Source organism: Myxocyprinus asiaticus, chromosome 49 (genome assembly GCF_019703515.2).
Source record: "Myxocyprinus asiaticus isolate MX2 ecotype Aquarium Trade chromosome 49, UBuf_Myxa_2, whole genome shotgun sequence".
Classification (NCBI taxonomy): domain Eukaryota; kingdom Metazoa; phylum Chordata; class Actinopteri; order Cypriniformes; family Catostomidae; genus Myxocyprinus; species Myxocyprinus asiaticus.
Window position 1 is genome coordinate 19,608,609 of NC_059392.1, and position 27,504 is coordinate 19,636,112.

General features: G+C 40.0%; 1 protein-coding gene across 2 annotated transcripts in view; it reads right to left on the reverse strand.

The window, feature by feature from the left end:
• The window catches only part of LOC127438131 (BLOC-2 complex member HPS3-like), a 42,559-nt gene that overhangs the window by 677 nt on the left and 14,378 nt on the right, over positions 1 to 27,504 (reverse strand). Inside the window, exons 6-18 of one of the 2 annotated variants that reach the window (XM_051693452.1) lie at positions 26,260 to 26,446; positions 21,059 to 21,140; positions 20,649 to 20,803; positions 15,703 to 15,804; positions 14,051 to 14,159; positions 13,699 to 13,886; positions 13,433 to 13,610; positions 10,532 to 10,765; positions 9,724 to 9,909; positions 8,333 to 8,527; positions 8,091 to 8,198; positions 1,782 to 1,988; positions 65 to 155 (exon numbers count right to left, since the gene is read on the reverse strand). In XM_051693452.1, coding sequence (XP_051549412.1) covers positions 65 to 155; positions 1,782 to 1,988; positions 8,091 to 8,198; positions 8,333 to 8,527; positions 9,724 to 9,909; positions 10,532 to 10,765; positions 13,433 to 13,610; positions 13,699 to 13,886; positions 14,051 to 14,159; positions 15,703 to 15,804; positions 20,649 to 20,803; positions 21,059 to 21,140; positions 26,260 to 26,446 — 2,022 coding nt within the window. The remainder of the gene's footprint in view (positions 1 to 64; positions 156 to 1,781; positions 1,989 to 8,090; positions 8,199 to 8,332; positions 8,528 to 9,723; positions 9,910 to 10,531; positions 10,766 to 13,432; positions 13,611 to 13,698; positions 13,887 to 14,050; positions 14,160 to 15,702; positions 15,805 to 20,648; positions 20,804 to 21,058; positions 21,141 to 26,259; positions 26,447 to 27,504) is intronic. The other variant, XM_051693453.1, reaches the window with a different exon arrangement.

The window sequence follows — 27,504 nt, forward strand, 5'->3', positions numbered from 1 at the left end:
TTAACAGAAGAATACACTTCAGTCTGTTTTGTTGTGTTTATAAAGCCAGAAGCTTAAAGTTAACCTTTGAGTGCTGAGAGCAGGATAGTGTTGTCATTTCCTGTCATTCTGGTTCTCTCACAGAGTTCAGGGAAAAGCTTCTGCCACCACAGACACTAGTGAGACAGACCAGAAAAATGGTTGTGGAAAAAGAATAATTTCATATCAAATTTGTAAACTGAGATTTGTCTGCAAACTAATGAATTATGTAATTTAATTTTAATTCCAGAAACATACATGTTATTCTTAGCATTATTTCTTTGACTGGGAGTGAATGGCAGCCCATAGATCCCTCATGTAAAAAGTTGCTAAATTTGGGACACTGGTAGGGGAGAGTCTGAACATTCCTCATGGCAAATTTTTAAGTCTCTAACTCAAACCCTCTAGCGCTAACAACAATTTAAATTTGCACTTATGTTTATGCTTATAACATTTGAACTGAATGGCCAAGAAACAAAATTATTTTTAATCCAATTTCTTGGCTCATGCCGTGACGAATGGACATGTCTACAATCTCTGCCCAACTAGATTTTCTGCTGGTTCTTCAAAAAACCTTTTAGAGCGTTCATTGGATTTGCACCAAATGCTGCTCAGATCATCAACAAGTAAAAATAAAATGCTGATGGTGGCCTGGGTAGCTCAGCGAGTATTGACACTGATTACCACCCCTGGAGTCATGAGTTAGAATCCAGGGTGTGTTGAGTGAATCCAGCCAGGTCACCTAAGCAACCAAATTGGCCCAGTTGCTAGGGAAGGTAGTCACATGGGTAACCTTCTCATGGTCGCGATTAGTGGTTCTCGCTCTCTATGGGGCACGTGGTTAGTTGTGTGTGGGTCACGGAGAGGAGCACGAGCCTTCACATGCTGGGAGTCTCAGCAGTGTCGTGCACAGTGAGCCACGTGATAAGATGCACGGATTGACTGTCTCATAAGCGGAGGCAACCGCGCCACCCGGATCAAGGTGAGAAACCGCACCACCACGAGGAAATTGGGCATTTCAAATTGGAGAGAAAATGGGATAAAAATAAAATAAAATGCTGTATTATAAAAACGCATTGGAGTATCATTACAAAACTTGACATGTGTCATCGACACCATGGCCCAAAGATACCTGAGAAGTTTGGCCTATAAAAACAATGAAATGTTTAAAAAAATGCCTATCAGTTTTGATCAATTTGGCCTATTCATTGGTGTGCTTGGCCCCATAATTGCTGCTTGCTGATATTCTCTTTCCATGTTTTCCATGTTCAATTACTTCTCAGGGCAATGTGGCAATCATGCGTGCAAGGTTTGGTGTCATTATATAAAAGTGTTACAGAGATAATAACTAACTTCTTGTTTGACATCTTTGCCAGCAACTTTCTCAGGGTTTTTCTGGAAAACAGTGTCATACAACAAAAATCCAACTGTTTAAGTTTGTGAGGCTTCATCTAAAAGTGATCTGTGCCAATTTTCGTGAAAATTGAACAAACTTGTAGGGCGTATAGCGGAAAATGCAAATTTGGTCACAACGGCAGAAAGCCATAACCTTAAAAAAAATGCATTGTATTCTATGAGCATTCTGGAATATTTGGAGACATAAAGCTTGAGATTAGGCCAAATTATTACAAATGTATAATATTTTATTACAGTAGGTGGCGCTATCACTAAACTGCTCTTTAGCTAAATGCGTCTAAATTCACGCCCTTGAATACCATACATTTCAGGCCTTAGTATCAGTAAAGCCTCGTCAAGTTTGTTACCAATTTGTCGTTCTGTAGCTCGTGGTTGGCATAAGAGATGATGGCTTGCGGACAGCGCTCCAGGAGTCTGTCAATGGAGCTCTCGTGTTGGCCCAGTTTGGTGGCGCAGAGCACATGCACACTGAGACCGCTGTTATCAGTGTCAGAAAGCTGCTCCAACAGAGGCAAGATGGACAAAACCTCCAGCGATGGGCCGCATAGCAAAGACTGCAGGAGAATTCACAACATTTACCATCACGAAAAAACTAAAGAATCTAACAGTAAATCTTGCCATGCAACAATGCAACATAATATATTAATAAAGAATGTGACATCACAGGTGTGTGTAGATTATTACACAGCTTTCTGGAATACTTAATTCTGGTCAAACGTGCCATGCGACACGCATAAAGGATAAAGTGATATTTCAACAGTCGTCAGGGTATTTTGAGTAATTTTTCCTACTTCATGTATCACTCTGAGGTCTCTACAAGAAAGCTAATTAAAATAATTTTAACTCGAATCAATATTTAATGTCCATTTATTTATTTGGTAGGTACCCATGTATAAGTGGGATAATGTAAAGTTAGCCGCTCATTATCATAAAATAAACCCCTTCAAGGTGATACAAGGTCCTGATCAACCTGCTGGGGTTTATTTTTCCGACAACAACCGGTTGACTTTACATTATCCCTTACTTACAGAACAGTCAGTGTAACAGAACAATTTTTTCTCTTATCTGTTTTCGCAGCGTTCCAGATAGTGGTAGGGATTTTTATTGATCCTAGAAACTAGAGCCTTTTGAATCCATGAAAATGATTTGTTCACAGATCATTTCTGCAGATTACATCTTCACACCAGTAGGTGGCAAGTAATTAGCATCTTTTATGTTAAGTGAGTCAGTGAGTCACTGACTGATTTGTTAAACAACACTGAGCAATTTCTAACCGACACAGTGGAAGTAAATGAGAATGATTTGTTTACTTAAAAGATTAATTCAAAAATTTGCAGTTGTGGAGTTGGTCTGAATATCAGCATGGCTGTGAGTACTAATATACTGATAACATGCTGATATTCACAACAACAGCACACTTGCTTGTGTGATATTTCTTAAGGTCATGTCCACACTCATCCATTTTCGTTTGAAAACTCAGTTTTCATTTTTGAAACGCTTTGTTTTTGGTGGAGTAAAATGCTGTTCTAGTGCAAATGAGAGGCATAAACGTGGTGAAATGAAGGCATTTTAAAACAAATTAGTATTTTATTTGTGTGGACATCGCCTAATTCTACAACTAGGGATGCACTGACATTTTTGCAGCTGAAAATTACAGTGCATCCGGAAAGTATTCACAGCGCTTCACTTTTTCCACATTTTGTTATGTTACAGCCTTATTCCAAAATGGATTAAATTCATTATTTTCCTCAAAATTCTACAAACAATACCCCATAATGACAACATGAAAGAAGTTTGTTTGAAATCTTTGCAAATTTATTCCAAATAAAAAACGAAAAAAATCACATGTACATAAGTATTCACAGCCTTTGCCATGACACTCAAAATTGAGCTCAGGTGCATCCTGTTTCCTCTGATCATCCTTGAGATGTTTCTACAACTTGATTGGAGTCCACCTGTGGTAAATTCAGTTGATTGGGCATGATTTGGAAAGGCACACACCTGTCTATGTAAGGTCCCACAGTTAACAGTGCATGTCAGGGCACAAACCAAGCCATGAAGTCCAAGGAATTGTCTGTAGACCTCCAAGACAGGATTGTATCGAGGCGCAGATCTGGGGAAGGGTACAGAAACATTTCTGCAGCATTGAAGGTCCCAATGAGCACAGTGGCCTCCATCATCTGTAAATGGAAGAAGTTTGGAACCACCAGGACTCTTCCTAGAGCTGGCTGCCTGGCCAAACTGAGCGATCGGGGGAGAAGGGCCTTAGTCAGGGAGGTGACCAAGAACCCGATGGTCACTCTGACAGAGCTCCAGCATTTCTCTGTGGAGAGAGGAGAACCTTCCAGAAGAACAACCATCTCTGCAGCACTCTACCAATCAGGCCTGTATGGTAGAGTGGCCAGACGGAAGCCACTCCTCAGTAAAAGGCACATGACAGCCCGCCTGGAGTTTGCCAAAAGGCACCTGAAGGACTCTCAGACCATGACAAACAAAATTCTCTGGTCTGATGAAACAAAGATTGAACTCTTTGGCCTGAATGGCAAGCATCATGCCTGGAGGAAACCAGACACCGCTCATCACCTGGCCAATACCGTCCCTACAGTGAAGCATGGTGGTGGCAGCATCATGCTGTGGGGATGTTTTTCAGCGGCAGGAACTGGGAGACTAGTCAGGATCGAGGGAAAGATGAATGCAGCAATGTACAGAGACATCCTTGATGAAAACCTGCTCCAGAGCGCTCTGGACCTCAGACTGGGGCGAAGGTTCATCTTCCAACAGGACAACGACCCTAAGCACACAGCCAAGATAACAAAGGAGTGGCTATGGGACAACTCTGTGAATGTCCTTGAGTGGCCCAGCCAGAGCCCAGACTTGAACCCGATTGAACATCTCTGGAGAGATCTGAAAATGACTGTGCACTGACACTCCCCATCCAACCTGATGGAGCTTGAGAGGTCCTGCAAAGAAGAATGGAAGAAACTGCCCAAAAATAGGTGTGCCAAGCTTGTAGCATCATACTCAAAAAGACTTGAGGCTGTAATTGGTGCCAAAGGTGCTTCAACAAAGTATTGAGCAAAGGCTGTGAATACTTATGTACATGTGATTTTTTTTTCGTTTTTTATTTTTAATAAATTTGCAAAGATTTCAAAAAAACTTCTTTCACATTGTCATTATGGGGTATTGTTTGTAGAATTTTGAGGAAAATAATGAATTTAATCCATTTTGGAATAAGGCTGTAACATAACAAAATGTGGAAAAAGTGAAGCGCTGTGAATACTTTCCGGACGTTTTCGGCCGAAAGTGAAAAAAAGGCAGAAAATCTTGGCCGAAAATTTGAACAGTAATTGTTACTTTATTATCTGGTAACAGAAACAGTGAGCTCATTAACATGGATACCAGAAAGCCCTTTATTGCGAGAAAGCTGCTTAAGACTGGAAAGTGGCATTCCCTCTGTGTTTGCTGCATTCTCTTTACCCGCGTATGCTGTGGCAAGAAAAAGTATCTGAACCCTTTGAATTTAGCTGGTTTTCTGCATTAATTGGTTATAAAATGTGATTTCATCTTCATCAAAGTCTAGACAAACACAATGTGCTTAAGATAACAGCACACAAACAACTATAATCTTTCATGTCTTTATTATACACATCCCATTAAACATTCACAGTGCTGTGGAAAAAGTAAGTGAACCCTTGGATTTAATAACTGGTTGATCCTCCTTTTGGAGCAATAACCTCAACCAAGCATTTCCAGTAGCTGCAGATTAGACCTGAACAACATTCAGAAGGAATTTTGGACCATTTTTCCTTACAGAACTACTTCAGCTCAGCCATATTCTTAGGATGTCTGGAGTGAATGGCTCTCTTGAGGTAATTTCACAGCATCTCTATTGGGTTAAGGTCTGGGCTCTGACTGGGCCACTCCAAAAGACATTCTGTAGTGGATTTACTTTGATGTTTAGGGTCATTGTCCTGATGCATCACCCAATTTCTACTGAGCTTCAGCTGGCGCACAGCCACCCTTATGTTATCTTGTAGGACATCATAATAAACTTGGGAATTTATTTTTCCCTTGATGATGGCAAGCGGTCCAGGCCCTGAAGCAAGCGGTCCAGGCCCTGAAGCAGCAAAGCAGCCCCAAATCATAATGCTCCCTCCAACATACTTCATCAATGGGAAGATGTTTTAATGTTGATATGCGGTGCCCTTTTTATGCCATACGCAGTGCTGTGTGTTCTTCCAAAACAATTTAACCTTAGTTTTATCAGTCCACAAAACATTTTCCCAGTAGTGTTGTGAAGTGTCAAGGTGGCCTTTGGCAAACTTCAGGCATGCAGCAATGTTTTTGATGGGAAAGCGGCTGCTTCCTTCTGCGGTGTGCCCTTTCAGTCATTTCGGCTGGATGGCCACTTCTAGGGAGAGTAGCCACAGTACTAAATTGCCTCCAACTGTGGACAGATGAATATCTAAGCTCTTCGAGATAACTTTGTAACTCTTTCCTGCTTTATGCGAAGTAACGATTCTTGACTGTAGGTCTTCTGAGATCTCTTTTTTGCGAGGCATGTTCCACATCAGCAGATGCTTCTTGTGCATAGCAAACTCAAAATGTTTGTGTGACGAGGAGGAGGGTGTGGCCGGGCCGTGAGGGTGCACGGCCGGTGCAGAAACAATTAATCAGCAGGAGAGAGAAATAAAGGGGAGCCAGAGACACCAGTTCGAAAGAGAGAGAGAGACACACGCGGCCACGCTGTGTGTGTGTTTGTATGTGTTATGTTGTTTTAAGTTCAGTTACATCATTAATGTTATGTTGACTGTCCTGTCGGTTCCCGCCTCCTCCTTGCCCTTCCTGAACCCGTTACATTGGTGGCAAAACCCGGATGCACTGTCGTTGAGTCCTCGCCACTGCCATCCGACAGGGGAGTCGTCGCTGCCGGCAACAACAAATTGTGTTTGTTCATTTTTGTAATTTAGATGAAGATCAAACCAGATTTTAAGATAAAATTTTGAACACTTTTTTTGCCACTGTACATTAAGGGTGTAACTATCTATCGATCTGGATGTATGTATAGTTCAAATAAGCAAAGGTGCGATGTCATAGATGCAATGCATAAACATCGATGTATATATTTTTTTTAATGCATTTCCGTCGACCGTACTACGCAACTCCGTCGAAGCATGCATCCTCTACAAATTGTACAAGCGCCAGGCGATTCAGCAACCTAGCATTCTGAGCAGTAGCAGCCAAGAAAAAATTACGCATAAATTACTCTCCTGTCGGAAACAGGTTGTGGGTATGGAAGTATTTTGGATTAGTAAAAAAGACAGACATACAGACAAAACCAATGTCATTTGATGTCATCAAACGATTGATCACATGTCTGTGACTTCAGTTGCTAAAAAAATAGTACAGAAAAATAAGTAATATAAAAAATAAAGTACCTCATTTTTTTGTGGATGTCCCAATGTGGATACTGGATTTGTGAGTTAATAGAAATGTAACTTAAGTAAAATAGGCACAAAGACTTATATTATTTCACATTGAACGCAGGCCTCTGAATCGAATCGAAATTGCATAGCGGCAGACTTTGAGGTATCAGCAAACATCAGATTGCGAGCAAAGAGAATCAATATAAGATCGGTTTGTTGTCAAACTTGTGATTGACACCCCTAGTATATATGCTGGTCGGTCAGTCAGCAGCTTTCTACACAGCAACGTAAACTCTACAGTAAATCCTTTGCTGTGTATCCTTCAGCACTTTATTAGCAATTTGTAGGGTAAAATGTGTTTTCATTAGCCATAAGTATTTACATCTTTTGAGTTGTGCAATATTTTAAAAACATTATCCAATATTTTAAAAGTTGTTAGAGCCTAAATGTTATGGTAGTAATGTGTAAGTTTCTATGGGTAATCGCTTAAAAAATTATATATTTATAATATATATTATTTATTTTATAATATACTGTTATTTAATACAATGTAATTTAATATAAAAACATTTAGAATTAGTTTAATTATTTCAAACAAAATTTAAAATAAACATTTTCGTTATTTGGTTTCGGTTTTTGGCTCATTGTGTCCAGAGTCGGTTTCGGCTTCAAACATGGTTCATTTCATCAGAATTTAGATTGTATTACTGTTTTGGGTCTTTTGTGAATATAATGTGAAGCTATAATTGCACTGATGCCAGACTTCTCATTCATTTTTTTTATAATAATCTTATCTTTTGATTTGCGTCCATCCTGTTCCATATAAAAAGAGAAAATAATCAAGAACCATTTGTAAAGTATTTTATTCGCTGGATTATCCCCCAAAAAAAGACAATGCCATTAGTTACATACCCATGTGTATAATTTGGGATTGAGTGTCAAGCAAAATAACTATATCATGATATATACTATTACTGTGATAAAATTACCGCCACGGCTACATAAGAGGATGTTCTTCCTTATTATCTCTGTTAGATCTTAAATATCATGAAATGACCAAACTTAGATCTCTCACAGAAGTCTCACTAAGTGACAAACTGCATGTAGAATTACAGCAGGCCAAATGCCTTTAATTCTGAAACAGCAGCACATCCTAAAAACCGCTGATTTGAATTTACGTCATTAATGGTGCAGTTCTCCAAAAAAACTAAAAAATCTTTCAGTACACACTTGTAGTTTGTGTAGGTCCTCTTGATGGTCATCGGTGATGTTGAACTGCACTGGTGTCAGGATGCTCACCCATGGATACAACATCCCATAATGAGAGCATGAGTTTATCTGCACATGAACAAATGTATCCATTTAAAACTGCAATGAGAGGTCTTGAAGATCAATTTTCATGCAATTTAATGAAATAATTCGACTGAACTGTGTCTGTAATCCATCTTAGCATAGAGAATGATATTGCTCACCAGGTCCTCTGCGGTTTTGAGTGCTTTGACGGTGTTGTGATCTCTGTGTGTTATGCGGTCGATGTAGACAGATGCGAGGCGGAAGAGCAGCTCTTGTATGATGGAGTCATGAGTGGATGCCACTAACAGAGCCTCCCAGAAATCCACTAGCAACTGAGGACTACTCTGAACTTCAGCACCATCACAACACAACTCCTGACAAAGAGAATCAAAGAAATAAAAAATTGTGTTTAGCCCTCAGAGACCCAACCATGGAGAATTTTCAGTAAAAAATGAACAAAATAACATAAATCTCCTGTGATGCACATATATATACTGTTGGACATTGTTAGCACAGAAATTAAATAAACTAGCGAGAGTGTGAAAAATGTTTTTACTTTCTAGAAATTCACAGGGCTGAAGAAACACCCAATTATTATACAATGATGACCAAAAACATTATGACCACAGGTGAAGCAAATAATGTTGATCATCAAACAAGGCCACATGTCAAGGTCAGGGTAGATTAGATGGTAAGCAAACAATCGGTTCTCGTAGCCAATGTGTTGAATGCAGGAGAAATGAGCAGGAGTAAAGACCTGAGCGACTTTGACAAGGGCCAAATTGTTATGGCCAGACGACTGGGACAGAGCATCTCTGAAACAGCAATGCTTGTGGGGTGCTCCCAGTCAGCAATGGTATGTACCTATCGACAGTGGTCCGAGGGGGGACAAACCACAAACCGCCGACTGGGTGTTGGGCACCCAGGGCTCATCGATGCGCGAAGGCTTTCCCGTCTGATCCGAGCCGACAGAAGGTCTACTGTGGCACAAGTCACAGAAAATTTTAATGATGGTTACGGGAGGAATGTGTCACAACACACAGTGCATCGCACCCTGCTGCCACACTGCACACATTGTTCGGGAATGGTTTGATGAACATGATGAAGAGTTCAAGGTGTTGAACTGGCCTCCAAATTCCCCATATCTCAGTCCGACTGAGCATCTGTGGGATGTGCTGGACCAAAAAGTCCAATCTACGTGGCTCCACCTCGTAACTTACATGACTTAAAGGATCTGATGCTAATGTCTTGGTGCCAGAAACCACAGGACACCTTCAGGGGTCATGAAGAGTCCATGCCTCGGCACTGTTTTGGCGCACGCGGATGACCAACAACATATTAGGCAGGTGGCTCATCAGTGTACATGCAGCTTTCTTGGACTACATGGAATATCTGTGCTTTTAAAACTTTATTTGTCATACCACAGAACCATTAAAATGAAATAAAAAAGGCAAAAAGGTTTATTAAAAATGTAAAAGTTACCAGTTACAGCACCTATTATCGGTTATTATCTGTAATTATCGGTATCGGTTTTCCTCTTTCTCAATTACTACTCTTATCTTAAATTTACTTGGAAGAAGCAATCGGCCTCCTCCAGTCGGATCTTGCTGTTTTCGTGCAGAGCTACAACTGCGGCCACCAGCAGCCCCTCCTGTGTGTCGCGCAGGTGTCGTGACAGTACAGTGGGCATCAGGCTCTTTCCTCTTCCATGCAACAAGAGTTTGGGCTCTTCTATGAAGCCGTACACCTGCAGCATCTGAGACGTGGACAAATGAACGCATAATTTCAGTGATTTAAAAAATTCAGTATTTGAAGTACATTATGACTGAGCACAACAGTGAGTCACATTTTCAGCAGTTTTGGTTATGGAAGTGTTTTTCTTATTCATTTTGTGATTATGTGATTAAATTATTTTTATGAGGAAATCTACCCATCCATGAACCACTGCAAATTACTCAATCGAATAAAGAACAACAGTATAAAAAACTACTGATTTATAAACATAAATAAGTATAAAAAAAACTTACTTAAAATATATTTTAAGTCACTGCAAAATATTTAAATATAAAGAATTATAGAAGTAATCAGAGTGTAGTGGGCAGTCACTGTTAATTTATTTTGGCAAGAGCAACTTCTCTGATTGGTGAATCTCTCTTAAGCATTATGGGTAGTGTAGTACTTTACCTGGACTTTATTATTAAGCACGATTTTAAGAAAAAAAACATTAAATTACCTTGACTTGTGGCTTCTAAAGAAGCTTATATCATCTTCTGACAACCTCAGAGCTTACGGTAGGTCTGTTTTAAAAAGTTTTTTTTTTTCCTCTATGGAGAAAATGAATACATTTTTACTTCCAGACTCGGACCGTTGCACTGTACCTCGGAGTGGAGGTCCATATGCTGCCTGTAACTGTGCAAGTCGCCATTCCTCAGTGCCAGAGAGGCCATACAGAGGGACAGGGTGATGGAAGAGGAACCGGAGCCCTCCAGCTGTCTCAGGTGGGTCATGGCGATGTTAGGATCTGCTCTCAGCATGGACGGACTGCTTACCACATGAGGAATCTGAGCAGGTTCAGCTACACTAAAGATCTCCAGCACTTTAGTGGCCATGTCCTACAACACATTATAGCACAAGAGGAAAAAAAAATATTAACATCATAATTACTGTATAGACGTTGCGAAATTTAAGCTATCAGTGTACAATTTTGCTAGAAATTAACATAAAAGTATAAACACCCCTTACACAGTCAATACAAAGAAAAATATTTTTAAAAAGGTCCTGTATACTGTAAAATAGCTTGCTAATCTTTATTAAATAACAAAATGTTTAATTCAAGGACTTTTGACAGGCATTTTTCATTACAAGCTGAAGTGTATATTTATGAGCCACTAGTGCCACCAAACAGAACTGTAAAAATAAAATTGTTAATAAACAGCTTTTCTGAATATACTCACTTCCTCTATCGTTGATCGAACAAACAGACAGTCATACACCAAAATCACACCATTGGTTGAGTCAATGGTTCTCAAAGTGTGGGAAGCGGCCCCCTTAGGAGACCGCCCTGGCTCTAGTTTCTAGTTTCAAAGAGGGGTGTGTCCAAAACAAAACTGAGAACCACTGGGTTGATTCTATATTTCTGTGTCGGATGGGCAAGCCGTTTAAACAAACAATATTTGTGGCACTACATAGTCTTTTTTTATATATATATAGTTTTTTAGGGAAATCAACCTATCAGTGGCTTATGGTTGTCTCTGCATAATAAACTGGGATAGAAGAAAGTATTGTAACATTGAAAAACTTACTTCAGCATTAAAAAAGGTTAGCAAGCTACATTGTACGGGACTTTTTATATTTTTTCCCCCTTCGCTATAAATTTAAAATAAACGTTTTACTTGTAAATTAAAATGTAAGTTAAAAATAACAAGTACGACACATACGTGAAATGTAGAGTTTGTTTTATTCTCAAACATTACCAAGAACTGTTTTAAAATAAGCTAACGTCAACAAACATGGCAAAACATTTTATCAGATTCCGTTGTTGAAAAATGATTTAGAGGGCTCTCGTAGACAGCTGTGGCTTCAAGCCATCAACAGAGCTGACTGGACTGAGGAGATCATTTCAACTCACAGCTCTGCAGCGAACATTTATAGCAAACATTATTACAGGTATGTTATTAATTCATATTGTTATAATAATTTCTAAAGTTATTATAAATAAAGTTATTATTCAGAAAAACAAGTGGTGAAAGTTGTCTTTTTATTAAATACGATCTGTCTGTGTTCAGCGATTTAATGCACATACACACATACTGGCCTGATAAGCTTCAGAGTTTCTCGTACCGCTTCACCCTGAATCTCAGCTTTCCAACGCCAACTTGATTAAGCTTCTAGTCCACTCAGAGGCCAAGATATTCAATTATACATTGGGGAAGCACATGGGATGATAAAATAGAATGAAGGTCTATGGACGAGCATATGTGTAAGTGTTCAGCTGCATTAGAGCGCCACCTAAATTTTAGATCTACAGTACTATGCAAAAGTTTTAGACACTTGTGAAAAATGTTGCATAGTGAGGATGTCTTAAAAAATATTGCCATAAATAGTTTTCATTTATCAATTAACATCATACAAAGCCCAGTAAACATAAAAAAGCTAAATCAATATTTGGTGTGGCCACCTTTGCCTTTAAAACAGCCCCATTTCTCCTAAATACACCTGGACACAGTTTTTCTTGGTTGTTCCAAGCTTCTTGGAGAATTCTTAATTGCTTCTGTCTCTTCAATCCCAGACTGACTCGATGTTCAGTGGGGGGCTCTGTGGGGGCAATGCCATCTCTTGCAGAGCTCCCTGTTCTTCTATTCTAATCTTTTCTATTTGCAAAAGTAATGTTTGGGAGTCTAAAATGTATTTTTCCTATTGACACATTAAAGCTGAAGATATAAATAACCATCTTAAGACAAATGTTTTTGTGAAACATCTTAAGTGCCTAAAACTGTATTTACTGTGATAGAAGGTGATAGAGGAAAATGTATTTTTCCCTGTCCAGTACTTTCAACAGGGACATAAAGCAAAAAGAGCCTGAATCTCACACTTTCAAAGTCAAGATAAAAATAATAATGAATTATGTTCATAATAAGATTGTAAATGTATACAATGGAAACTTTTTGGGGGATTTTCTGTAAAATGAGACCAAAATGTACGATTTAATCCACTGTGTGTGAGGTGAGCTTTTAAATGTTGGTGCTGAAGGGGTTATGACAATACAAGAAAACACTTCCTAGATAAAATTCTTAAGCAACAATTTTCACAGAGGAAAAGGTTGTAAGAAGTCACACAATAGTTGCTGACCTCTTTGATATGATAAAAAAAAGAAGAAAAAAAGTTTAACAAAGAATTGTTTTGCGATTCCTAGATGAGCTACTAAGTAACCAGCTAACTGGCCAGTAAATCTTTTTTAAATTTCAGTTTTTACTCTATATCATCAGACTGTTCAATGAATGAGATGATATTTGGCTATTTTTTTTTTTTTTTCAGTCAATAACCATCCCAAAATCTACCAACAACCTTGTCAAATGACAATACAAAATTAGTTTTCACATGTTTTTAACTCAATATTAGATAATTTCAGCATTGTGTAAATTATGTTTGCTGTCATTAAAAGGTATTACAGCTACCACTGGCCACCGTATAGATATCAACCATTGAAAGACCCATATGGACGACTACTATATCTAACATGATTCTCTAATCTGTAAGAGACACTGCAGTTTCTTCTGTACCTCACTGAGCTCCTCCACAGTTTCCTCATAGAGAGAATGTTTGAGGAAGAAGATGAATCCTTTGCCATATTGAGAGGAGAAGCTGTACATGGCCATATTCCTCTGAATAACATCAGTCACAGACAGACCAGACATCTTATAGTACGGCAGGGCCAAATGACAGTCCTTCTTGTCAAACCTATATATCAAACGCAAAACACATTAACAATTACTCATCTCACAACATTGAAAATCGTAAGACCCAGTTAAGGAGTAAGAGCGTTCACCTGCTGAAGCAGTCTCCTAAGTGAGCGCAGCTCTCCTGAAAGGCGTCCTGCAGCTGAGCTCTCTCATCAGGCTCACAGGACTGTCGTGTGAGCAGTGCCGCCCGCAGCAACAGATGAGCTTCACTGAGCAGATGAACACAACTCTGAGACAGAGGACTCGCCTGCTCATATCTCCTGCTGTATTCCACCTGACGCAAACAATGACAATAAAATAAATGCTTAATATGAGCATGAGGAAAAGAGTATTCATTAAAACAGGTTTTATACTGTTAATCATAAGGCCTGACATATTGAAAATGCACTATAAGCCTATTTATAAAAACATTTTTTTTTGCCAGTTTAGATACAGTACTATTTCTCTGTAGAGCTGCAGTGTGGACACAGAACTGATGACATAGAGGTTCCAGCCATGAGCGCTGTCAGCTGGCTCTGTGGATTTGGACATGGAGGTCTTTCTGGATCTGAGGAACATTGAAGAACATGTCACAGAACATTGACACTTTTGGTTCTTCACTTCAGTTTTTCATTTTTTTCTTACTTTCATTTTTGCTTTTTTCTTGAGTTAGTTGAGGTTAGTCAGGTTTGCAAATTTACTATGCGAAAAATCGAATATCGCAATAAACAAATTGCGAATAAAGCAGCATTTTCATCCCATGTGTTTAATAGGAAAAAAACAGTCGCAAAAAAGAATAGAAATGGAACTTGTGAAACCGGAGCGCTTTGCGTTCACTATCAAAATCTTTGCTTTTTTACAGGAGTTTGGAGCGACCCTCCTCAGACTGCACACACTTCACAGCGCTTCAGAAGCAGTTCATGCGCTCTTCAAGAACTGCTCTGAGTCAAGGCGACAGGTTAAGTTTATTTAATAATTAGGTAACACCAGGAAATGTAGTTCCAAAATCACTTAAATTTCTCGTATTTTGACAGTAAAATGTGATTGGAATTTGAAGTGCACAATAATCGCGGTTAACTCAAATAACTGGGGTTAGATCAAACAACCGCATCAGAGAATTATTTAATAATCGCGACAGGCCTACCAGCAACTGAATAAAAATGTATCCAACTCAAGCGAACTTATCCATTTTTTTTAAGCACATTTTGGAAGTTTTATTCGCATTGTGATGTTTCAATCCAACATATTTATGCAATATCCCAAATAAAAATACATGGATGGAAACCCAGTTATTCTCCATTTAGAATATCAGTAAACAAGGTCACTTGATTACAATCCTGTGAACTGTTAATGTGGCAGGGAACATTTGGTTACTTGGTAACATGCCTAACTGAGAGGGGTTGTGGGGTTAGTGTGGCTGTGCTGAGATAAATTCAGCTGATGTTGAACTTTTCTAAATGAGAAGACACCCTGTGACCTCAGAGAAGGAAGTATAGGTCTCAGCAGAACAATAATGAGCGTTTCCAAATCTGTGGGCATTTTCAAAACAGGATGGGCCATTTACAACTATACAAAGAAAGCAGGGAATCTTTATTTAGTAATAAGTGGGCATTTCCAAACCAGGATGGGCGTTTCTCAACTATCCAATGAAAGTAAGGAATCATAATGTAATAGGCAAATCATGTAGCTGAAAAACGCCCATCCCGATTTGAAAACGCCCACTGATTGGGAAATGCCCATTTTTGTTTTGCAGAGACACAAGTCTCCAGAGAAGTCTGCAATGAACTTGACATGTGACCCGTTTTCAACTGATAATATGCCATATTTGACTAGAGACATTTTAATGGAAGTTTATGGTTATCATGTGATAATATTTGTGTGTACTTATGTTTTCAGAATGTTTCTGTAATGTAAACTTGTTCTTTTGTTTGTCCCATGTTGTCTGTGTGAAACACAGATAATCTTAATGAAAAAAAATAACAGAATTGAGATGTTAGATGAATTACAAATGGTCGCATGCAGGTAACAGTCACACACAGGTGGGTAAGAAGGAGTTTAAGGGTTCATTTCAGAGCTGCCAACTGTTAGAATCACGCTATTGACTAACTTACAGGAAGGATCTGGACAGAAGGTTTTCCAGAGTGGCCGTTGAGGATGGCTCTAGACCTACAGCTACTAAAATGCCTGTCAGGGTTCTGTGTTCCCTTGATTCACTACAATCAGAGTTACAGGCCATTTACACAGCAAATATTTACAGAGGGTTATTATAGGTATTCACAGATCCCTTTTAAGTCGGTCACTTCGACGGTGCGTCGGTTGCTGAAGCTATGGGAAGCTCGTCCAGGAGTGACGATCTCTGAAGCCATTTAAAATCACTGCAATTATTTGGCAGATGCCGCCTGATGCTCCACCACCGATGCGCACATTATTGCAAGCATATAAGGTGAAACACAGTGCCATTTCATAAACATTTTATACAATATCATCTCTCGTCCTCTGAACACCTGAATATTCACTTCGTCATTGATACTGCACATCTTCACAGCGAGTGGATTGTCTTCTACTTCCCTGTTGTGCTCCGATGAATGGACAAGACTTCACTTCACCATTGATACAGCACATCTTCAGCGTGTGGACTAATTTCCCTAATACTTTACTGCCGTGCTTGACAGATGGATGAGTCTTGCTTCGCTGTTGATATTGCACACATTCTATTCATAGTCTATTATTTTCTACTTCCCTGTTGTGCTCCAACGGACAGCATATCTTTTTAACACTTCCATGTTTAATATTATGTGTTGTATTGTATTGTGTGTTTCTTTCAGTGAAGCCAAAGTGAGCAACATCTTTATAAAAGATTATGTTTTGCAAATGTTTCCACAAGCACATGAAAACGAAAGCAGCATATCCCTCTGTCTGACAGTCACAAGCACTGTTTTACATAAGTGATGCTCGTCGAGACTGATTATATTCACTTTAAATTTATTAAACTTGCTCTCAGCTCGCTTTCGTTCTGAAAGCCGAAGCCATTACGCTCTCCGAACATTATACTCCTTCTGCGGCATCCGAAGAACCACATTAAGGAGACACATGTGGATGTGGAATAGTGAACAGAGATTTGAGGAAGATTTGTTGTCGGACTAGGCTTGCGTGCCTCCTCTCCTCCATAACAAGGCTTCGCCCGTTCAGCACGAGCGCTGTTATTCCCTGGGCTGAGCCCACGCTGATACAGCGTCTGCTGAGACTGATTGTGTTAATTGTGGGTGCATTAAACTCTAAACGCTTTGCGCTCCCCTCTCCTCCCACTATACTCCTTCTGCGGCTCCTGAGGGACTGCACAAGGAAAGCCGTGAGGATGGGACATAGAGAAAGGAGAGTTTGAGGATGATTTGTCGCCAGCTCAGGCCTTGCGTCTCTCCTCTTCTCCATCTAAAGTGGCTTTGCCTTTCCAGTATGGCCGTGATGATCTGCGCACCGATACGATATGATACGGTCACGTTCTGTGGAGATTATGATGAGGGGGTTGCTATATCGCTGACGATTATCCCTGCCAGGCACACAACACTTGTTGAGATTGATTGAGTGTCATGCGTTCGCAATGAACACAAAGCACTTTGCTCTCTGCTTATATTAAGCGAGGACAGGATACAGAGCACAGAGAATTTGAGGGTGATTGTCCCCAGCTTGAGCATGTGTTTCTTCTCCATCTCCAGTGGCCTCGCCTGTTCCATGGCAATTTGTGGCTGTATTCGTTCTCAGTGGTAATTATGTCAGGGATATCTTGTCGTTGGGACTCATGGCCACAAATGCCTGCAAGTATGCGTTCCCTCCAGTTCATTTGCTTTACCAAGTGTTGTGCTAAGTCTGGGAAGACAGGGAAACCATGCTGTTGGTTGCACTGGAGTGGCCCTTGGTTCCCAGAGCTAGTGGAGCTGTTGGATGCCCCCCGGCTGGATTTAGCTGGGGAGGGATTTGCTCTTGAAAATACGCAATGCATGATCTGGCATCCCGGACAGGAGCTGTGGAAGCTTCATGTTTGGCCCCTGAGCGGGGCTCATCTGACACATGGCTCGCCTGCCACCTTATTAAAGGCCAGAGCCCCCTCTACCAGGCGGTTGTATGCCTTGAAATGGCGAATTTTTGCTGACTGGTGTTCCTCCCAGCGCGTTGCCCTATGCAGTCGATACTTCACGTCTTACAGGAGCATTTGGGTGCAGGACATACACCATCCACTCTCAAAAAGTATGTCGCTGCTATAGCGACTGGCCATTACCCCTTGGGTGGTTTGTTGCTGGGCAAACATACACTGGTCGTAAAATATTTGCGAGACGCTGAGACCCTCACGGCCCAATTGATGCTGTAAGCTGACTCTTACTTTCTCTAAAGACTGTGTTGCTGCTCGCTCTGGCTTCAATTAACTTTTTTTGGGATCTCCAGGCTTTATCAGTCAAGGACTCTTGCTTAGAGTTTGGACCGGGCTTGTCAAAGGCCATTCTCAAGCCAAGGGAATGTTTTGTGCCCAAAGTTTTGGCCACTCCTTTCAGGGCTCAGGTTGTAACCTAACAAGCTTTCTCTCCTCCTCCGTTTGTGTCAGACAAGACGCAGAAACTGCACATGCTCTGTCCCGTGTGGGTGCCACGCATACGTTGACCGTACGAGTCAATTTAGTCTGACATATCAGCTCTTTGTCTGCTTTGGAGGCCGTTCAAATGGTGTGGCCATCTCCAAACAAAGACTTTTCTTATTGGGTTGTCAACGCTGTTGCACTAGCTTAAAAGTCAAAAGGCGTGCAATATCCCATGGGTGTTAAGGCTCACTCTACAAGGAGCATGGCCTCCTCCTGGGTGTGGGCTAAGGGTGTGTCCCTAGAGGACATCTGCCTGGCTGCGGGCTGGGCTTACCCTAACACATTTGCCAGGTTTTACAACTTGGATGTCTCTTCCCTCTCTTCCCAGATTTGTACTGCAAAGGAGGGTTGATTTCTTAATGTTCACTACCTTGCTAACTAGTGCGTTATTGAATATGATTCCATAGTGTCGAAGTGACCAACTTTAAAGGGAAGGGTATGGTTACGACTGTAACACTGGTTCCCTGAAAGGAGGGAACTAGACATTGCATACTCTGGCAGCACTACTAATTTCTCATTGCTAGGGGTTCGAAAGATGTGCTCTCTTCCCTTCAGTCCAAAATCCTGCTGAAATGGAGCTGTGTTATGCCTTAAATGCTGGCGATGACACACACATTGGGGGTAGAGCGTCAATCGCCATCTGCCAACAAATTGGTAAGATTTTAATGGCCTTCAGAGATCGTCACTCCTGGGCGGAGCTTCCCATAGCATCAGCAACTGACACAGCATCTTGTTCCCTCCTTTTTAGGGAATCAGGGTTACAGAGTAACCATACCGATTGCTCATCAAATTATTTACTCATCCTCATGTCAATCCAAACCCATATGACTTTCTTCTTGAACACAAAAGGTAAACATTTGAAGAATATCCTGGCAACTCTTGTCCACATAATGTAAGCGAATGAGGACTTGAGCTGTCAAGCTCCAAAATAACAAAAAAGCACCAAAAGTAGTCCATATGACTTGTGCGCTATATTCCAAGTCTTCTGATGCCATATGATAGCTTTGTGTGAGGAATATAATTCATTTTAAGATGTTTTTCAAGTTGTTATCCGAATATTAAGTCTTTATGATTTATATTCATGTTCCATGGAAGAAAGAAAGTCAAAGGGGTTTGGAACAAGTTCAAGATAAGGGATAATGACTTTCAAACCTGGCATTGTACATAGTTAAGTGTTTGTTCTAAGCCAATAAAAAATAATCACAAAAAGTAAGCAATGACTATTCCATTAAATCTAATGTAAGTATCCTGTTTTTCTTTTTTCTAAATAAGGCTATTGAAGTATAACAAGAACTTCAAGATTGTAGGTTCAACCTGCCACTTGACCTGCTGACTCAGTTCTACTCAGCCGTCTCTGAGTCTGTCCTATGTACATCTATAACTGTCTGGTTTGGTTCAGCCACCAAATAAGACAGAAGGAAACTACAACGGACAGTCAGGACTGCTGAGAGGATTATTGGTGACCCCTGCCCACCCTCCAAGACCTGTACTGTTGCCTTCTGGCCTGCTCTACAGAGCAATCAGTGGCAGGACATCCAGGCACAAGAACAGTCCTTACCCTCAGGCCATTTTCCACATGAACAATTAATCTGCCTTCAGGACTCTTAAATTGCAATAATGTATATGTCGTACATTTGTAAATTCACTCATATTTTATTCAATAACTTTAAATACCCCTACCTTGCACATATATTACCACTTGCACATGTACATACGCCATTCTATGTTATATGTCCTATTTTATTTTATTTATTTATTTTTGTATGTCTATTTATACTCTTTTTTTATATTCTGTGTCTCACTGTAATGTTCTGTGTGCACTTGCTTGTTTCTCCTATCACCCAAAAAAATTCCTTATGTATGTGAGCACACTTTGCATAAAGCTCATTCTGATTCTGATATAAATGGATAAGGTGAAGTGTAAAACATTTCTTAACTACCATTTTTAATCACCTTTTTGCCTTCACTAGTTTATTTTATATGGTCCAGCAGTGTGAATAATGAATTGTTAAAAGTATAAAATTGCATCTAGTCTCTCAATAAACATAAGGTCATAAAAGCAACATCAAAATCAAATCACTTTTATTGTCACACAACCATATACACAAGTGCAATAGTGTGTGAAATTCTTGGGTGCAGTTCCGATCAACATAATAGTCATGACAGTGATAATACATAATATTAAAAGATTTAAAAGAATTAGCAAAATGCTGTTTAAAATTGCTTTAGATGGACATGTCAACTTTCCAAAAGTATTTCATATGAACTACCCAAAATGGGCAGAATAGAAGAAACAGAATAAAAGTTTCTACTTTTACAGTAAAAATGTACAAGTATGTAAACAGGAAAGACGTGTAAAATTGTCCTTGTAAAATTGACATTGACAAAACTGTATGAAGTGATTGTGAATAAATATGGTAAGATACGTACATGTTTTTGCGGTTGGATCTGTCTATGTCTTCTCTGCTGTCCACATCTGCAGCTGTGAGGAGAACAATGTGATTCCCATCATGACAGAGAAGCTTCAGGCCGATGAAGAGCTGGATCCTCAGAGCACACACCTCCATCGTGAAGGGTGGACAGGCCTGAACTCACACCGTACAGTCATGTTTAATACTGAATTGTCTTATCTCTGGTCCTTCAAGTCTAATGTAAGCTACATACAGTAAGATCAAATGTATTCATTATTGAAGCTCTGTTCCAAAACCTAGTGAGTTTCCTTACTGTCTACTGCCTACGTAGACAGCTAACTAGATTTTTGAGTATGGAACGTGACAGGTGTATGTTCAAAATAAAACAGAAAAGGACACAACAGGAAATCATATGATGAGTGACGTTACCTTCATGGTGGTGTCGATGTACGGATCATCCACCCGAGCTGCTACTGCACTGCACCTCACAGTAAAACACTGCAGAGCATTCCTACCATAACACAACCACAAACAACTGAGGAAACATTAGCAGAGGTTTCTATACGGCTTAATATTTACCTCAACTTCACCTGCGGCTTTTATTTTCAAAAGCAGTGTTTATTTGACAGTTTACAATGTTTCTCATTTCAAATCTGGTGAAGTGCTGTCATCTCGTCCTTTTTTGTGAGACTGTGTTACATTTGTAGATTTGTACAATAAATCGGTTACAATGGTTAAAAAATTTTGCTAATGTGTGAACCTGCAGCATTTCGCTTTCACAATGCACACAAACTGCTCTGAGAGTGCTAAAAACAGTGTATTATGAGCCTCGCTACATGCACACAGAACAACGCATCACCCGTTGACTAAGAAAGCGCACACAGACCATGTATTAATTTAAATAATTTGCAGTCTTTTGTGGTTTAATAATCACATATGACCATATTGCGATTCTGATGATATTTTGATTAACCGTTCAGCCCTGAAGATCATGAAATTAGTCAAGTAGTCGAATAAAAAGCGCATTTAAATCATCGCAATAACTACGATATAGCTTCACTTTATATTTCCAGCAAAATCGTCACGTGAACATTCCAAATATTGTCCAGCCCTAAAATTTTGTTTAGTAGGGGCCTGGGTAGCTCAGTGGTAAAGACGGTGGCTACCACCCCTGGAGTTCGCTAGTTCGAAACCCAGGGTGTGCTGAGTGACACCAGCCAGGTCTCCTAAGCAACCAAATTGGCCTGGTTGCTAGGGAGGGTAGAGTTACATGGGGTAAACTACTCGTGGTCGCTATAATGTGGTTCATTCTCGGTGGGGTGCGTGGTGAGTTGAGCATGGATGCCGCGGTGGATGGCGAAGCCTCCACACGCACTATGTCTCCGTGGCAACACGCTCAACAAGCCACGTGATAAGATGCATGGGTTGACGGTCTCAGACGTGGAGGCAGCTGGGATTCGTCCTCCGCCACCCGGATTGAGGCGAATCACTACGTGACCACGAGGACTTAAAAGCACATTGGGAATTGGGCATTCCAAATTGGGAGAAAAAGAAAAAAAATTTGTTTAGTATTTAATTAGAACCGATTATTGGATTATATTCATGCCACCACTGCAGAGCATGTGAGCAGAGCGGAGCGAGAGCGGAGCGAGAGCGGAGCGGTGATAGTTCAACCCGAGCAGAGAGCGCCTTTTTGAAGATTCCGCTCCTCTCTCTCAGGCCGCTCAGCGCCGCTCGCTCAACCCAGAATGCGCTTCGTGATATGCTGGTTTGGGAATCTGCTAAATAAGCAATAGGCCTGAGGTTATGGAGCTCTAACATTGTTTTAGTAAAGTTGCAAACCTTATAACCTCAATAAATGCAAAGTATTAATCAAAGCTAAGAACAAGAAAATCAAAGGGGAGTGTGGAGAGACCATGAGAATTAGCAAATATTCCTTTTGGAATCGTACACGTCACATTGCCAGAGCGCACGAGGATGTGCTACGTGAACATGGTAGTGCAGCAAAAGGTGAGCTAGTAGACTACACTACTATTTGATAATAAATTAATGGATAAGTAATGTATCTTGTTGTTTTGCCATCATGTCAGTGCAGCTGCCAGCTAGATGCAAGCCCAGTTCTGCGGGGTTGAGAACGTTAGAGCACCCTCAATTGAATATGTAAGCTTAATAATACTGTGTAATGGCAAAGCATTTTGCCTTGAATCCCGGCGAACACACACACAAAACCAATAAACATGTATGATCTTGCAGATCAATGTGTCCTAATTTGCAGGCGGAGCATTCTGCTTTCGTGCCTCTATTGTACAATTGAGCATTTGATTAGAAAAGATTTCCGCTCTCGCATAGAGAATCTCATAGCGGAATTATCTCACTTAATCGACCGCCTGTTGCTTTCGATTTCTGCTTCGGGATAAAGTGGCACATAACTGCTGGTCAGTTTCCCAAAGCCAAATCCACACCTTAACGAGAAGTGAAATGTAAAAAATTATTCTAGATTAGTGGTTGCAGATAACGTCTTCCGACATCGCTTGCTGCATTCATGCGCAGAGAAAAAAAAGCTATAAATGATTGTATATTAGGAAAAAAAACGTTTCTTAAACGAAGTGTAATTTGTGAATTAAATAATTTTGATTTGTTTTAGGATCATTAAACATGATTTCATCTAATATATATATATATATATATATACACACTATATTGCCAAAAGTATTCGCTCACCCATCCAAATAATTTAATTCAGGTGTTCCAATCACTTCCATGGCCACAGGTGTATAAAATGAGGCACCTAGGCATGCAGACTGCTTCTACAAACATTTGTGAAAGAATGGGCTGCTCTCAGGAGCTCAGTGAATTCCAGCGTGGTACTGTGATAGGATGCCACCTGTGCAACAAGTCCAGTCGTGAAATTTCCTCGCTACTAAATATTCCACAGTCAACTGTCAGTGGTATTATAACAAAGTGGAAGCGATTGGGAATGACAGCAACTCAGCCACGAAGTGGTAGGCCACGTAAAATGACAGAGCGGGGTCAGCGGATGCTGAGGCGCATAGTGCGCAGAGGTCGCCAACTTTCTGCAGAGTCAATCGCTACAGACCTCCAGAGTTCATGTGGCCTTCAGATTAGCTCAAGAACAGTGCGTAGAGAGCTTCATGGAATGGGTTTCCATGGCTGAGCAGCTGCATCCAAGCCATACATCACCAAGTGCAATGCAAAGCGTCAGATGCAGTGGTGTAAAGCACGCCACCACTGGACTCTAGAGCAGTGGAGATGCGTTCTCTGGAGTGACGAATCACGCTTCTCCATCTGGCAATCTGATGGATGAGTCTGGGTTTGGCGGTTGCCAGGAGAACGGTACTTGTCTGACTGCATTGTGCCAACTGTGAAGTTTGGTGGAGGGGGGATTATGGTGTGGGGTTGTTTTTCAGTTGCTGGGCTTGGCCCCTTAGTTCCAGTGAAAGGAACTCTGAATGCTTCAGCATACCAAGAGATTTTGGACAATTCCATGCTCCCAACTTTGTGGGAACAGTTTGGGGATGGCCCCTTCCTGTTCCAACATGACTGCGCACCAGTGCACAAAGCAAGGTCCATAAAGACATGGATGAGCGAGTTTGGTGTGGAAGAACTTGACTGGCCTGCACAGAGTCCTGACCTCAACCCGATAGAGCACCTTTGGGATGAATTAGAGCGAAGACTGCGAGCCAGGCCTTCTCGTCCAACATCAGTGTCTGACCTCACAAATGCGCTTCTGGAAGAATGGTCAAGAATTCCCATAAACACACTCCTAAACCTTGTGGAAAGCCTTCCCAGAAGAGTTGAAGCTGTTATAGCTGCAAAGGGTGGGCCCACGTCATATTAAACCCTATGGATTAAGAATGGGATGTCACTTAAGTTCATATGCGTCTAAAGGCAGATGAGCGAATACTTTTGGCAATATAGTGTATATATATATTGGACAAAATCTCACTTTATGCAGGACAAATATTTTTTATTTGTTAAATCCACAGTTAAACCTTGTGTACATATAAAGAGCGCATGCACAAGACATGATCATTTGATGCATATAAAGTCCAAATTCCATTTATAATGCTTTAAAAATATCAAGAAAAAACAAAGGGGCACTTGGTATCTACTAATATAATAATTATAATATAAAAAACCACAGTCCTTCAGACTGCATATGATTCGTACATATAAAATTGTAGGGAATATTAACAAATCAACAATGCTGAAAAAGAGAAAAACATTCACTGCTGTTTTCTGGATAACTTAATACACCCTTTTAAACTGAACACAAAATTAGGATGAGAAATTGCTCATTTTAATTTACAGACCTAAAGTCTGATAGCATTAAATCAGAAACATATTAATGTATCAAATCTACAGTATAATCATTCCGTGGAAAAACAATTATTAATTTCACTTTTACCTGCAATATTTTTCCTGGTATCAGTCCATGTTTTCAATATTATAAACGACTCGAACAAACTTTAAAGTTGAAAAGACTGTAGTTTTCTGGGTCGGATGTATCACTCGGGTCCAGTTTAAACTGAAAAGTGCAAATTTCCGTGTATGCGAGGTTCCGCGCCACCGCACATACAGTATGTTTAATAACTTGTAGAGGCAGGTTTGATGACATGTTTAAAGTAAATAATGATAATTTAAAACTGAAATTTTTTAAGACACTATTTGAAGATGTTCAATGACATACTGTATGTGCTAACAGGGAAACATCTGACTGATTACAAATGATAAGGAAGGTCTGGTTCACCCGATTATCTAACAGCCGTTGTAAACCAGTCCAAAATAAACAGCGCGATTTTATATACAAAAACACAACAATACAATCACATAATTTCAGATGTGTACATTACTAATCATTTGATAATTGAATAAATGTCGGCCTATAGTCTATATTTTACCCAGAGGGGCACCTCAGCCCATGCGGGCACAGGGGCAGTTGCTTGGGCCACTGTAGCGACCCCCTGTGTGCGTGTTTGGAACCAAGTATACTACAGAGAAATGTAATGTTGGAGCGGGATTTGAGCGAACGCTTTTTTACCGGTGAACGTGAGCGGTACTTGAGCGGAGCGTCCACTTGGGCCGTGAGCGGCTGAGCGGAGCGCACACGCATGGAGCGGGTTATTGAGTGGAGTGTCACACCGCTCCGCTTCGCTCAAATGCTCTGCACCACTGTGCTGCATTAAAAAGCCTATCTTAACACAGAATTTGCAAGAACTGTATTACATTTATTTCTGATTTGATATGAAATAATCTCTTTATGATCGAGGGCAGTAAATGCAATAAGAATATAATATCTTACTTCCAAATATTCCATCCTCAAAGGCACTAAAAGAATCGTTAATAGAACCGTAGAGGAACCGAAATCATTCAGAGGAAGCAGAATCTTTAAATTCTAAAAGATTCCTATCCCTAAAATTTTGGAATTACTCCATGTTTTTTCACTCACAAATGTAAATGACGTAAAGCAGTCCTGCCCAAGGAAAGCTATCCAAAAAAAATGTACTGAAGTATAAACGTTATAACAAAATATCTACTGGTTGACATTTCTATCGTATCCAAGTGCCCATCCCCAAACCTTCACCACTACACCACACTACCCATCGTACCTGGTGATGACGTAGAGGAACCGGTCAGTGAGCACAGACTGAAGGGCCTTCTCTGGGTACTGGTATGTGGACACGAGCTCCACTGAGTTCTTCAAGCTGTACATGTAGCCAGTGTTCGGCAACGAGAAGAAAACAAACATACAAGTAGGTTCCCCCCGTTTTGAGATGGTGGTTTCTTCCTCCTTATCTGTTCAAAAGTAGGAAGAAACCATTCAGATCTAGTGAGAGGGGTGTAGTCGAGTAACTAGACATAGACAGATAACTGGTTAGTTCAATATTTTTCACAGATATTCACACTTTTGTACTTAACGGTTATTGGTTGTTTGACATCAAGTCTACCTATAAATGGCATTATTTTGTGAATGTCTAAAAGCAGGGTTCGTACAAATGCTTCAAAGTTAAATTCAAGGACTTTCAAGGACTTTTCAAAAACTTTTTTTAAATTTGTTTTCAAGGACTATGCTCGAGATGTCATTAAATCAAATTCTTTATTTGTTCATTTTAAATAAAAATATTTGAACCATTCAGTTAATTTATTTTTATAAAACACCACGTATTACAAGTACAACATATCTCAATATGCATCTTTAACTACATATTCATACAGTAACAATTCTTTGTTCATTCATGACGAAATTGATGTGCAACTGTAGTGTGCTCCCTTAAAACGCACTTCGCTTTCCAACAAAAGTGAATAACTGGGTCCGTAAACAGTAGTCCATATGACTCATGCGCTGTGTTTCATGTTTTCTAAAGTCACACAACAGATTTATGTGAGGAACTGACCCAAACTGCAAATGGGTCATTCTCAAAACTTTTTGACTTTCCAACTTACAAAATATTGAAATTTTCCATTTAGTTCAGTTTTTGCCTATTATCGCTGAGGGTAAACATTTTGTAACATGTTGACATTCTCATTTTTATTCATAAAGGACAACTTGGCTGTTGTTCTTTCTTTTATTATTTAATTTTGTTTCACGAACGAAGCAAGTTAACACTAAGTTAACACTAACGAGGGTTAAATGGGTTACTACACCACATTTTGAGGGTTCAATGGGGTACAACACCAAATATTTTTGTGTGAAAATATTAGTTAAAATGTGAATAACTTTTTAACATGCTGGGAAAAATCACTATATACATATTTAAGCAGCCTCTGCACTTAAACCTTAAAAATTATTTTCCACAACTTTATGTATTTAAAAAAAAATTAACCCCCCCGCCCCCAAAAAAAGGTTTTAACAT